A 12,577-nucleotide genomic window follows, 5' to 3' on the forward strand; every position below is an offset into this window, starting at 1 on the left:
GGGGGCTGGGGGTGATAAGAGGGATGGTGCATGTGCAGAATCCCCTGCACTCACACGTGTGTGTGTGTGTGTGTGTGTGTGTGTGTGTGCTTATCTCTGCATGTGTTTTGAATACACTGCATGTGCATGCACGAGTGTGTGAGCAAATGTGTGTATATTTATGTCTGCGCTTCTGTCATTTCCAGCATCCCGCTCTCGTTTTGGCTCCTAGTACGTCTTTGGATGCGTATTCCCGGAGCAGAGAGAGAGAAGCGAGGTGTCAGATTCTCTACACAGTTTCCAGCCGCAGTTATCTGATGACTTCTCACCACTTCCAAAGCTAACTGGGAGCCAGACAGTTTGCTTTTTGGTTTGTTTTTTGTGGTGTTCGCTGTGGCGTGAGCTACTACTTCATTTGAGGCTGGGGAAGACGGAGCTGTGGGATTACCAGCAGAGAATGCGTGTGCGTTTTCTCGTGCATGACAGAATCCCAGAGAGTGTGTACTAAGCAGTATTCTCTTGCTTGCATTAATGAGTAAGCAGATTCAGGCCTCTGAAATGTCCCTCAGGTGCGAAGAGCAGAGCGAGCGTTTGAAAAGGGCATCTCCCTATTCGACATTCCATTTATTGCATAACTATCTAACCTCTTGTTCTGTGTCATTCATGTTTGTCCGGGGGGGAATCAAACGCAGTGAGGAGGGGGGGGGGGGGGGGGGGGGGGGGGGTTGATCTCTTACTGACAACGCAAGGAAGATAAATGGGAACAAACACAGTAGCAAAAAAATGTCCCCCTCCTTATTTCATGGATTATGAAACAAAAGATCATTTTCATTTTTTTTATTTATCTTTTGTTCTCAGCCAGCTATAAAGAGAGCATTTATTTGACTACACTATATTGATTCCTAACTACCAATATTTAGTTTCATGTTAATGATTGAGACATTGGTAATGTGGCATCAGCTGCATCTCCTCACACGTACCCAGATGGCCTGTGTGAATCTTGGCCAAGACCTCGGTTTGCATTTATAAAAAGGAGCTTAGAGCGCTGCCACAGTCAGACTCATTATAATTCCTTAAGTGCAATACATTGCATTTACATGGATTTTTGTGTTGGATAGTGCTGAGAAAGACCGATATCAAGTTGTTAGTTGTGCACAAGCAAGGTAAAATCTAAATAATCATGAAATCACGTATCGGCAACATGAAGAAAACGGGGACGATTTGCCAGCTTGCATACTTTCATCGTGTGATGTTGGCAAAACCTGTTCATAAGTCACGCTGAAAAACAAGAGTCTACGCAGCCACGATAGCGGACAACCTCACTCAACTTTGACCTGACGATGGCTCTGGGGTGAAATCACTGTCATTATCCACACGCACAAATGAGATCCATGCACGTGCGTGTGTAGAGGTCCCGCCCCTGCAACTCAAAAAGTTGTGCACGCAAATTGCTTTTGCAAATTCAAAAGTACTAAATTCAAAAGTACTAGTACTAATACCATACTGATGAAATAATCCACTACGCGTACAAGACCTGCATTCAAAACCTTTATCAAGTATTATCAGCAAAATGTACTTAATGCACCAAAAGTACACGTGAAGTAAAATTTGTTTTACTATTATATCTGATGTTTCAGGATATATATTATTGCTGCATTAATGTGTATGTTGCATGTTTTTAACTTCTTTGTATAATGTGGGTTCGAGCAATGCATCATATTCTATAAGATCAGTGTATGTTTGTAGTGTCAGTACAATATTTACTTCTGAGATGTATGGAGCAGTGTTTATACCGCCACCTGGCTTCTGTGTCGGGAGTGATATCCGGCCAATCTAAAGACGAGGGTTGTAACCAATTAAATCTACAGATAGAACCGCCTACTTACTGCCAAAAAGAAGAAGTGATTTGACCCCATAAAGGGCACTAGAGAAGAAGTTATTACAATTCAGCCTGTGGGTGACACCAAATGCTCTGAAACAAAAATGATAACCTTCCGGTTGCGCTAGAGGGGAAAGTCAGGGGAACACCAAAAATGAGGATACAGCATCTGGGAATAATGAGATTTGGTGCCAATCCATGAAAAAGATCATACAGATATTTCACTCAATATCAGCCGATTTTGACCTACTGCTGGCGCAAGAGGAAAAATCAAAGGATCACCAAAGTCAATATGCTTAATCCTCTGGGGACCATGCATGTCTGTACAAAGTTTCATGAATCCATTCAACAGTTTCTGTGATACACAGTCCAGACTGACCTAGCTGGCCTTGCCATCCCTAGAGCCACGCCGCTAGACACTAAAAGTAGGATTGCCAATACAAAACCTATCTGTTTTAATCTGTACTTTATAGTTGAGGTGCTCTATGGAGAATACCTTACTTTGACTGCCTTTTTATTGTAATGTGACATTACCAGCGGCCCTTCTACATTTTCTACCACAGAGCCATTGTTTTTGCTCCATCTATTACCTTAAATATTTAGAGCTTTATGAATAGTCATCTCTAATCTCGCTGTGTCTGGGAAACGGCCTGTAAAAACAGCATGGCTCGCTCCTCTTTAACACTGCTCCACAGCTTGAACACGCACACACACACACACACACACACACTCACTCTATCTCCCACTCTATTTTCTCTCTCTCACTCTCTTACGCTAACAAATGAATTCCTGCTCCCACTGATCATAGCCATTCCCGATCATCTGTCTTCATTGCAGGGGCTTGGGAGACAGCTGGTAGCGCTGTATTAGGTTGAAAGATTAGTCTCCACTATATTCAGCTCCCTACACAAGGTCCCACATAAGCAAGTGGATAACTAGCCCCTGTCCACTTGTTCTCCCTCTCTCTCCCAGCTCAATCATGAAACCATTCACATAAGTCAGCTCTAATTCATGCCAACAACAACGCTCAGGCCTCCTCTTATGCAGAGTAACGAGTAACGAGCGATTTTAGAAATGGACAAGTAAGGCCGATAGTAACATCTGGACACTACAAACAGACGGATGAACTGCTTGTATGCTTAACATCGGAGCAGATGTTATACACACATTTCCTCCTCAAACCTGGATGTATAGATGGAGCTCTGCAGCCCAGAGGATGCAAAGACACTTGTGGAGAAAGCCTCCATGCTGCACCAGCTCATGCTGCTGTGTGTGTGTGTTTGAGACGGAGAAAGAGAGATTTATGGTTTGTGTTTTAGGCTGATTGTGCCACCGTGTGATTCATTACATGATCTGGTGTAGAAGGAGAGAGAGAGAGACAGGTGGAGAGAGAACAGGGTCAGTGAGAGACCACAGTCTGGCCAACGAAACAGGACGGCACAAAACAAAAAAAGTCATGGCTGGCCAAAGAGAGAGGAAGTGAAAACTGAGACTCACTTTGTTCTCATTTCTTCTGAACACATTATAAACAAATTAGAGACTTATCTGCCAACAAATATTGCTGAGGTCCCCACTTTTCCTTCACTATCACAGACTGAAAAGTTGAATATTTTATGGGAAGGAAAAGTTAACAGACTGCAGACTAAGCAGGACATTTTGTTACAAAATACAAACTGTGATTTTTCTATGACTATGAGTGCAAAGAAACTATGAGTTTCTACAGCGTAGAAATTGTAGCACTGTGTGTATATATATTTAATTGTATATATGTATTTGTATCGCATCACTTTTTTAAAATATATTTGTGATTCCTTTTTTAATAATAGTAAAATATATGAATACTGTGTATGTTCCTCTACATCTGAGAAGGACCAGTAACGACTTCCTTATTACCTGCACCAACCCTTCAGATGTGACATCACCTCTAATGCTTTACTAATCTCATTGTGCAGTGGGGTTTGTTCCTGCTCTCCAATCTGTCATCATCAGACTGTAGATCATTAAGTTGACATTTCCGGTGTGTGGTCCCCCCCCCCCCCCCACACACACACACGCACGCACACACACACACACACACACACACACACACACACACACACACACACACACACACACACACACACACACACACACACACACACAACTATATTTGTAAGGACCCTTACTGGCATAATGCATTCCATATTCCCAAACGTTATGGCCCACATGAAGCACTACTGCAAATGAGATCATCATGAGTATAATGACCATTGCAGTGAAATAGAATTAAATAAATCAAATTAAATTACATGTTTTTTATTTAACTATGGCATCATGAAGGGTCTTTAACTGTTTAATTTTGTCTCTTCTTCTATTTATCATCATATTTATTTCTGACTATTTTATTGTATCTCTCAGTAAAGTTTTAACAATGACCTTACACAAGTGCGATGAGTTTACATTTCTCAAAGCATGGTGAGGGGAATTGTTTGCAGGGACTTTTATCAACAGCAGAATACATGCATTGCTTCTCTAAGCTCGTATGAACATGGCGTGAACATGGCAGCCTTCATGGGAGGAGGACCTAGACCAATTTTCCACAAAAACTGATCAATCTCAGTTTACGTTTTCACAACATGTGTATCTCATCTAGAACATTAGCCTATGTATATTAATTAGTGCTGGGCAATGATTACAATTTTTAATCGCGATTAATCGCATGATTTTTTTGCGACTAATTGCGATTAATAGCATTGTTATGCGCAAAGTTCAATAATGAATTCAAAAGTAGTGTATTGCGCACTTTTATTTTAAAGTACTGCTATATGAACAAAAGGGCAATAACATTTGGTTTGCAAACACTTTAAACAAATAAGGTGCTTTCTAACAGTATTCAGTATTCCCTTTACACAGTAGCAGTTAAAATACAGTTATAATGATTCTACGTCATGTTTTTATGTTTGTTAAATTCTCAGTAGCGATAACTAAATGATATGCTTATTATACATATTCCAAACAAAAACACTTTAAAAACTCTAAAAAAATAATTTAAATGAAACATTTATTTTTTGCTTTTTTTGCTATTTTAGTCAGACACATATGCAATGCTGATTACTGTGTAATATGTTTGGTATTTGTTATAAATGTAAGTTGGTACATAGAGGGTGATAAGAAGCTGTACATGGAGGGACTTAGGACCCAGGGGAATGTAGGTGAAGGAAACAGGAAGAGATGGAAGAGACGCCACACAAACAGCTGTTCACCGCTGGTCATGATCGTGACACGATCGCGCGCGTGTGTGTCCGCTTAATAATAAAAAAGAAATAAAAAAAAGAAGGAAAAACTGCGTAATAACTGGGAAAAGTTAACGCGATAATAACACGTTAACTTTCCCAGCACTAATATTATTATATTATACTGAATTGCTTGTGAGGGTGACATTAATAAGATGTCCTGACATGTTTGTCAAAGTGTTATTTACTGCTTTTTTTTGGCATTAAATCATTCTGGGATGTTTGCTGAAATTGATTGGATGTGGCACAGCCCTACCTAGAAAATGTTCCACCAGCCGCCACTGAAGGTCCATGTAAAAGTCTCCTCTGTCTGAATGACTATGTCATCACTTTAACAAAGACATGAAGACAGCAATGGTCCATATTTCCGTGGTTTAAATGGAGCAGACCCACTGATGGATTTGATCTCTAACAGGTCTACAACATGAAACCTTCCTGCTGGCTTCATTTACAGCTCTGGAAATTCATGTGCTCTTTTAAAGCCAATAACAGTGTTGGAGTGTTGATGTTGTCAGTGAGGAGGAGCTTTATGTTCTCAGGTTTGTTCCAGTATGGAAGATGCTGTGGGTTAAACTTTAACAAGTATCCTATAGAGTCCTATACACATGATACAGCTGATCTTTGAACTGAGTGCTGCAGGTTCACACTGGTTTATTAAAGTGTTGGAGTGTGACAGCAGCCTGAAGACACTGAGGACTGATGAAGAAGAAGAAGAGGATTTAATCCTGATTGAGCTCATCGTCCGACTCACATCAACACAAAACTCTTTTTCCACACAGGCCTGGTCCAGACAGCAGAGTGTTGAAGTTCATGAGAAGAAACTGAGTAAGTGGAACTTGAATTGATGACAAACGAGCTGCTCTTTGTTGGTTTATGTGTTGACCTCCTGTCTTTGATAATGAGTCCACAGCACAGAGTTGATCTGACAACAGATACTTGAAACTACAGCTGGCTGTCTTTAAAGTCTACATGCAGAAACAGATCCCATTTCCTGATGAGACACAAATCAAATGAGACTGAAGACTAATGACGAACCCGTCTGTCTGTCTTCATCAGGTGGCTGCAGCTTATCAGCATGGCGCAAAGGTATCACACTCAACACTTCTCATTATATTTGATACTGTTTTACCCTTCAACATATTCATTCTTACTAACTGAATGTTTACTGTTTCTCTGCTCTTTCACTTGAACATTGACTCATAATAAAGTTATAAATCAATAAAACAGATATAGTTGTTAGATTGAGTTCTGATACTGGACTAAAGTCTGGACTTTGAAAGGTCAGGTAGTTTATTGAGGCCTCTGTTGGTCAAAGTGCTCTCATAGATCAAAGGACCATTTCTACTCTGTTAATAAATAACTTCATCTATGTAGTAAGAATGTAGTATATGGACTCATGAGTCCGAAATAAAAGTTGAATAAATCAATGTATGCATATAAGCAGAATGGTTCTCTGAGCTTTCAAGTGAATGCCAAGTCGTTTCCTCTTTGCTCTATGAAATCTATCCCATAGTAGCAGCAGTCCATCAAGTCCATCCTTCTTACACTGAAAACCTTTCAGTCATTTTCTGAATCAACAAAGGACGCCGCTACGCCCCACCCATCATGCTGTTCATGCGCTGCCTAATCTAGCACTCTATTACACACCAATATGTTCTCCACACAGTCCTTATGTCCGGGTCACTCCATCACTTTCTCGTTTAACGTTCCAGAAGTTCAGAAGCTGTTGCAGACACACATCCGCCATCGGTTCCTCCATGTTCAACGCTGTCCTTCAACTTGTGATTCTAGCCCTAATTCTGTTGATCATCGATTCATCATGGATACTGTAGCATGAACGGATCCTGCCCCTGCGCACCTACCATGGCGGTCACTCCGTCGGTTGACCACCCAGGGTACTCACCTTTAAGTTCCTCTGGTAGAGTCAGTCGTCACTTCTGTATCACACGGTTAACGGACAGGGGAAGAGGGTTAACTTAATCAAAAAAACTCTAGTCTCTAGTTTGGATCCAGCCACTTACAAATGGTAAGGCTGTGGTTTTATATAAGTTTTTCCAAAGCAATCACATAGAACAATTTAAATTCAATGAAACAGTCTCAGTGCTACAAAAGCTAATGCTGACCCTCCTGCTGTTAACAGGCTCTCTCAGTCAGCTCTTGCTGTGAGTTTTTCCTTTTTTTCCATGCTGTCTTCTGATAGCAGAAGGGTCTTCTGTCACCCCTAAGGACATAAGACCTTTCAGCCTATTCCTCTTTTTTAAATAAGTATGATCCAGTCTCTACCCTGGACAAATCCCCTTTTCTCTGTCTCTCTCTGCTCTGCTGGCTCTTTTTATGCTGATGTAAGGCTGGTACCTCCTTCAGGTTCATACGTCACTCACACATGGTTCATCCTGCTTTTAGTTCTCCAACAGAATCTGACTGGTTACCTGAACTTGAATATGAATCTGGACCTGAACCCAGCAGTGTGTCCATGAGTGACGAGTCTATGGGTTACCCTCTCTACAAAGATGTATACCGCTCTGTTGATCGAAGGTGAGGATTTCAAACTGGTGATGATGATGATGATGATGATGATGATGATGATGATGATGATGATGATAATATTTATTTAAATAGCACCTTTCCAAAACAAAGCGGTAAAATAAGATTTTAAATAAATAAACATGTAAAAATAATCCAAACAGTAAAAGTGAGTCTTCAGAAGAGATTTAAAGAGGAGACTGAATTTTCCGGCCTTAGATTACCAGGAAGAGTGTTCCACAGCTGAGGGACCCGGACAGCAAAGGCCCGTTAGTACGGTGTGGTGTAGAAACTATATAATAGTACAGAGTGAGTGCTATAATACTGAAATAAGGAAATGTGAGAAAAGAAATGTTGTCTTTGGAGTATTTATTCTCTGTGCAGAGAAGGTTCAATCATCCCACTGAGCGGCTGTGTGCAGTCTGAGGGATGAAGAGCCTCGTGTGCAGGGTTTCTAGATCTTATAAAGGACATTACATTACATTACTCAGTGCTACAAAAGCTAATGCTGACCCTCCTGCTGTTAACAGGCTCTCTCAGTCAGCTCTCGCTGTGAGTTTTTCCTTTTTTCCATGCTGTCTTCTGATAGCAGAAGGGTCTTCTGTCACCCCTAAGGACGTAAGACCTTTCAGCCTATTCCTCTTTTTCAAATAAGTATGATCCAGTCTCTACCCTGGACAAATCCCCTTTTCTCTGTCTCTCTCTGCTCTGCTGGCTCTTTTTATGCTGATCTAAGGCTGGTACCTCCTTCAGGTTCATGCGTCACTCACACATGGTTCATCCTGCTTTTAGTTTTCCAACAGAATATAAGTGGTTATCTGAATCTGAACCTGAACCCAGCAGTGTGTCCATGAGTGACGGGTCTGTGGATCACTCTCTCGACAAAGCTAGACACCGCTCTGTTGATCAAAGGTGAGGATTTCAAACTGTGTGCAGGGTTTCTAGATCTTATAAAGGACATTACATTACATTACAGTCATTTAGCAGACGCTTTTATCCAAAGCGACTTACAATAAGTGTATTCAACATAGTTATTCAAGAGAACTACTAGTCACCAGAAGTCATAAGTGCATCTCCTTTTTTACAAAAGCATCTAAGAGCATAAACCAGAGCAAAAACCAGAAGAAAAGTACAGTTCAGAAACAAACTAATACAAATACAATAAGTGCAACAAACTAATACGGATACAATAAATGCTAATACAATACAATAAGTGCTAAGTGGAAGGCTCTGGGCAGTACTTAAGTTGTGGCAGCTGCCACAAACAGTGGAAACTGTCACAACAGCACATATACTGTGTATATATAATATATATCCAAGTAAATAGGTTATATGGGTTGTCATCATTTCTTTAACAGAAACATTTTGGATTAAATTGATACTGATTAATATATTGTATCCTCAAGCATTAGTCGTTATAGATTACTGAAACCAGAGTGACCTTTTTATTATTGTCTCGCCAATCGTGATTGCTTCCCCCAAGTACAATACAGCACATCAGATCTGATCAGGTCTAGATCTACAAATCATGATACTGTCAGTCTAGCTGATACTAACAATTAATTATTTCAGTCCAACCTGGAGATATTCAGGTTGCCGTCATTGAAAACCAGCAGATAGTCACATCTGATGAGCTGGAACCAGTGAATTTTAGTTTTTTTTCCTGTCGATCACGTAACAATGTTTCTATCAGTCGGTTAACCGACTAAAGAATTGTTAAATCGGAGGCAATAAAACCCGAACTGAATAATCATAATAACTATCTGTAGATGAGTTTTTTTCTTCTGCACAATAACCAGTAATACACGTATTATGCAACACAAGAAGACCTTTCACCTGTATTGGTGTGTGAAAGCTAAACATGAATACGTACAGGGTACAGTTTCTAAAAGGCACAAGCAGTTAATGTTTACTGTGGTTAATACGATACGCTTTGCCGGAGGGCTTTTATTTTGTTGACTGGCGCTACAGATGTCAACCTTTGGCTTATGATGCTTTCTGATGCAATCAGAGCTATCACACTGGTATCTGTAGATGATTGCATTAGAAAATCACTGTGTGCCACACTATTCAATATATAATGTGTGTCAGTGTCTGATGTGATATTATAGTATATTGTACATTGTTGATTTGTGAATAGCTGAGTTAATATTGTATTTGAACAAACTGACAGTATTTTCCTGCTTTCTTATTCTATGCTTATTGATTGCTGAGTGTCTTTAAGTTATCATTTTTGTCATGTCTCCTTAAATTTATAAATCTGATCCACAGTGCGTGCCATCGACGTGAAGCTGTCATGAAGCTGTCTTATGAGTTAGCTGCCAAACAGCAAATCCAGATCACAGTGAAAGGCTCACGGAAGGGAGCAGCAGCAGCGGGCAGTCTGGCCTTCGTTGGAGGATTAGTCGGGGGACCTGTTGGTATCGCAGTCGGTAAGTGGGAAAAAATGCATGCAACAGTTTCTCCCACTCGTGTGTGTGTGTGTGTGTGTGTGTGTGTGTTTGTGTGTGCGATCATAATTCCACAAGTTTGAAACCCTCTTCCCCTGTAGGCAGTACTGTCGGAGGCCTTCTGGGCTACTGGCTGACCCGTGGACAGTTCAAACCGCTGCCTCAGATCATAATGGAGCTCGGTCCTCAGAAGCAGCAGAAGCTTTGTGATATTCTTCTGGCCGTGCTGGGAGAGCTTCAGTGGACAGATTTCATTGAGCTAACTGCTCTGATGGACAACTCCACCTTGAAGCAGAAGCTGAAGGCGACCCTTCTCGGGTACATCTCCAAGGAGCTCAAGGCGTAGGTGTACGTGGATTAGTGTCTGTGGTAGAACTGGTAAAAGCTTTGGATGGGAGGTTAACAGGAAAGTGAAACAGTTCAAATTAGATACCATACAACATAGTCCAGAAGTTCTCTGTCTCTTAAAATATATTTCCTCGTTTCCTCTGTCCTCGCATGGTTTCCTTGCGTCTCTCCATGCATCCCTGGTGGGAGGGACTAAAGGTGTGTTCACACCAAACGTGATGAACGCGATCAACGCGGCGAGATTACATACAAAGTCTATGCACAGACGTGATCAACGCGAATTTGCGATGGCGCAGCGCGTTTGGCGATAACTAAATGATACGATTAATATACATATTCCAAACAAATAAACTTAAAAAACTCAAAAAGAATTATTTAAATTAATCATTTATTTTTAGCTTTTTTTGCTATTTTGGTCTGACACATATGCAATGCTGATTACCGTAATATGTGTGGTATTTGTTATAAATGTACGTTGGTACATAGAGGGTGATAAGAAGCTGTACATGGAGGGACTTAGGACCCAGGGGAATGTAGGCGAAGGAAACAGGAAGAGACGGAAGAGACGCCACACAAACAGCTGTTCATTGCTCATCACGATCCTGTAACAAGACGATCGGGGGCGCGCGCGTGTCCGCTTAATAAAAAAAAGGAAAAATGGTGTGAAAAATGCGTTAACGTGCGATAATATAATTGTCGGCGTTAATGAATGACTGTGTTAACGCTATAATAACACGTTAACTTGCCCAGCACTAATATTAATACATTAATACTGCAATATTTATATTACCTTTTAACTAACACTGCATTTTAAAGGGGAACTCCAACAGTTTTACACATAAAGATCAGTTTACTTGTCATAGACGGTACTATACAGCCATTTAAAACAATAATCTCCTCTGTGGGACTAAAGGGAACTTTGTCAAGGGTCACAAACATGTAAATTGATGATGGTTATCACAGCTTGAAGAATGGAAAACCTGTGTTACAAACCAGGCATGAAGAAAAATATGATAGCTGAATGCCTGCCTCACGTACTGCAGGACAGGTACAGTACAATTTCCTGTTGCTGAAGTAATGTGTATTCCACACTTGATGTGTTCTGAACTACGTAGACAGACCTTTAGTCAATTTGCCTGCTTCAGAGTGGGAGGCTCAAAGTGCTTTGCCTGCAGGGGAGCAGCATCTTTAGTCTTGTCATATAAATGAGAGGCAGCTTGGATTCGCCTCATTTATCCTCCGTCAATGGTGTTTGGGCTTTTAAATTGAGCTGTAAAACAGTATCTCTGTCTGGTGTGGCATCACTAGAGGGACGCTTGAGCTGACCAAAATTAAAACGCCAATCCAATCTCGATCCAGAACATTAGCATTATAATAGCTAACCGCAGGGGGGGCCAGTCTTTGTTAGTACCCGTGTGACAGTTGATGAATTAGCCCACATGCTACAGCTGACATGTACGTGTAAGCAGCACCAAGTCATTAAGCGCTCTGTCACGGGGCATTTTACAGACAGACTAAATGCTTATTAGGCTTTCTAAAAGGGAAACAATCAGCTGCAGCAGGATTGACAAACAAACGCCGTTTGGCTGAAAAGCTGTTATGAATGCGAAAAGAAGAGCGGGAAAGCCTGATGATAGGGGATTTATGTGGAAACTGAGACACAACTAGTTATACAACACAGTCAAGGGAGAACTGTGAGCACAACCTGAGACTGAGGACTCGGTGATGTCCTTGAGACTTGGACAGGGTGCACCAACGTTTACTCTCATCTTGTCAGAACCATTCACCACCACAGCAGCACGTGACACCAACAAAGCAGACAAAACGTGTGAATATGTTGTATTGTCCTCCAGTCAGGTGGATCCAATTAAAAATTCAATTTTCTGAAAAGCAAAAGACATTTATCAGTGAGGCTGCTGTGGCTGTGTGTTGTTGTAGAAAATGGCCTCCAACGAGCCCAGAAGAGAGAATATACAAAGTTAAGTTTGACTTGGCAGTCCTGGGATTATCTTTTCATCTGATTATTGTTTTTCCCAATAAAACACTTTCATTAAATGCACTATTTGGACTCTCACTGTTCAATCTGATCAGGTACCATGCTGCCTATATTATGTAGTGACAAAATC

General features: G+C 40.9%; 1 protein-coding gene across 1 annotated transcript; it reads left to right on the forward strand.

Moving 5' to 3' along the window:
- The first annotated feature begins 8,559 nt into the window (after positions 1–8,559).
- LOC306701675 (protein C19orf12 homolog) lies at positions 8,560–10,499 on the forward strand. The gene is made up of 3 exons (XM_079167052.1): positions 8,560–8,565; positions 9,925–10,085; positions 10,205–10,499. The coding sequence occupies exons 2-3, from the start codon at positions 9,950–9,952 to the stop codon at positions 10,447–10,449; spliced, it is 381 nt and encodes a 126-aa protein (XP_079023178.1). The 5' UTR covers positions 8,560–8,565; positions 9,925–9,949; the 3' UTR covers positions 10,450–10,499.
- Positions 10,500–12,577: the final 2,078 nt, after the last annotated feature.

The sequence above is a fragment of the Pholis gunnellus genome (assembly GCF_910591455.1).
Source record: "Pholis gunnellus genome assembly, chromosome: 10".
NCBI classification, from domain to species: domain Eukaryota; kingdom Metazoa; phylum Chordata; class Actinopteri; order Perciformes; family Pholidae; genus Pholis; species Pholis gunnellus.

What these genes read in the sequence shown, in the direction of transcription:
- LOC306701675 (XM_079167052.1), top strand. Translation starts at nt 9,950, where the DNA reads ATGAAGCTGTCTTATGAGTTAGCTGCCAAACAGCAAATCCAGATCACA. An exon ending in ACCTGTTGGTATCGCAGTCG is followed by an intron (nt 10,086 to 10,204) that starts GTAAGTGGGAAA and finishes CTTCCCCTGTAG; the next exon opens with GCAGTACTGTCGGAGGCCTT.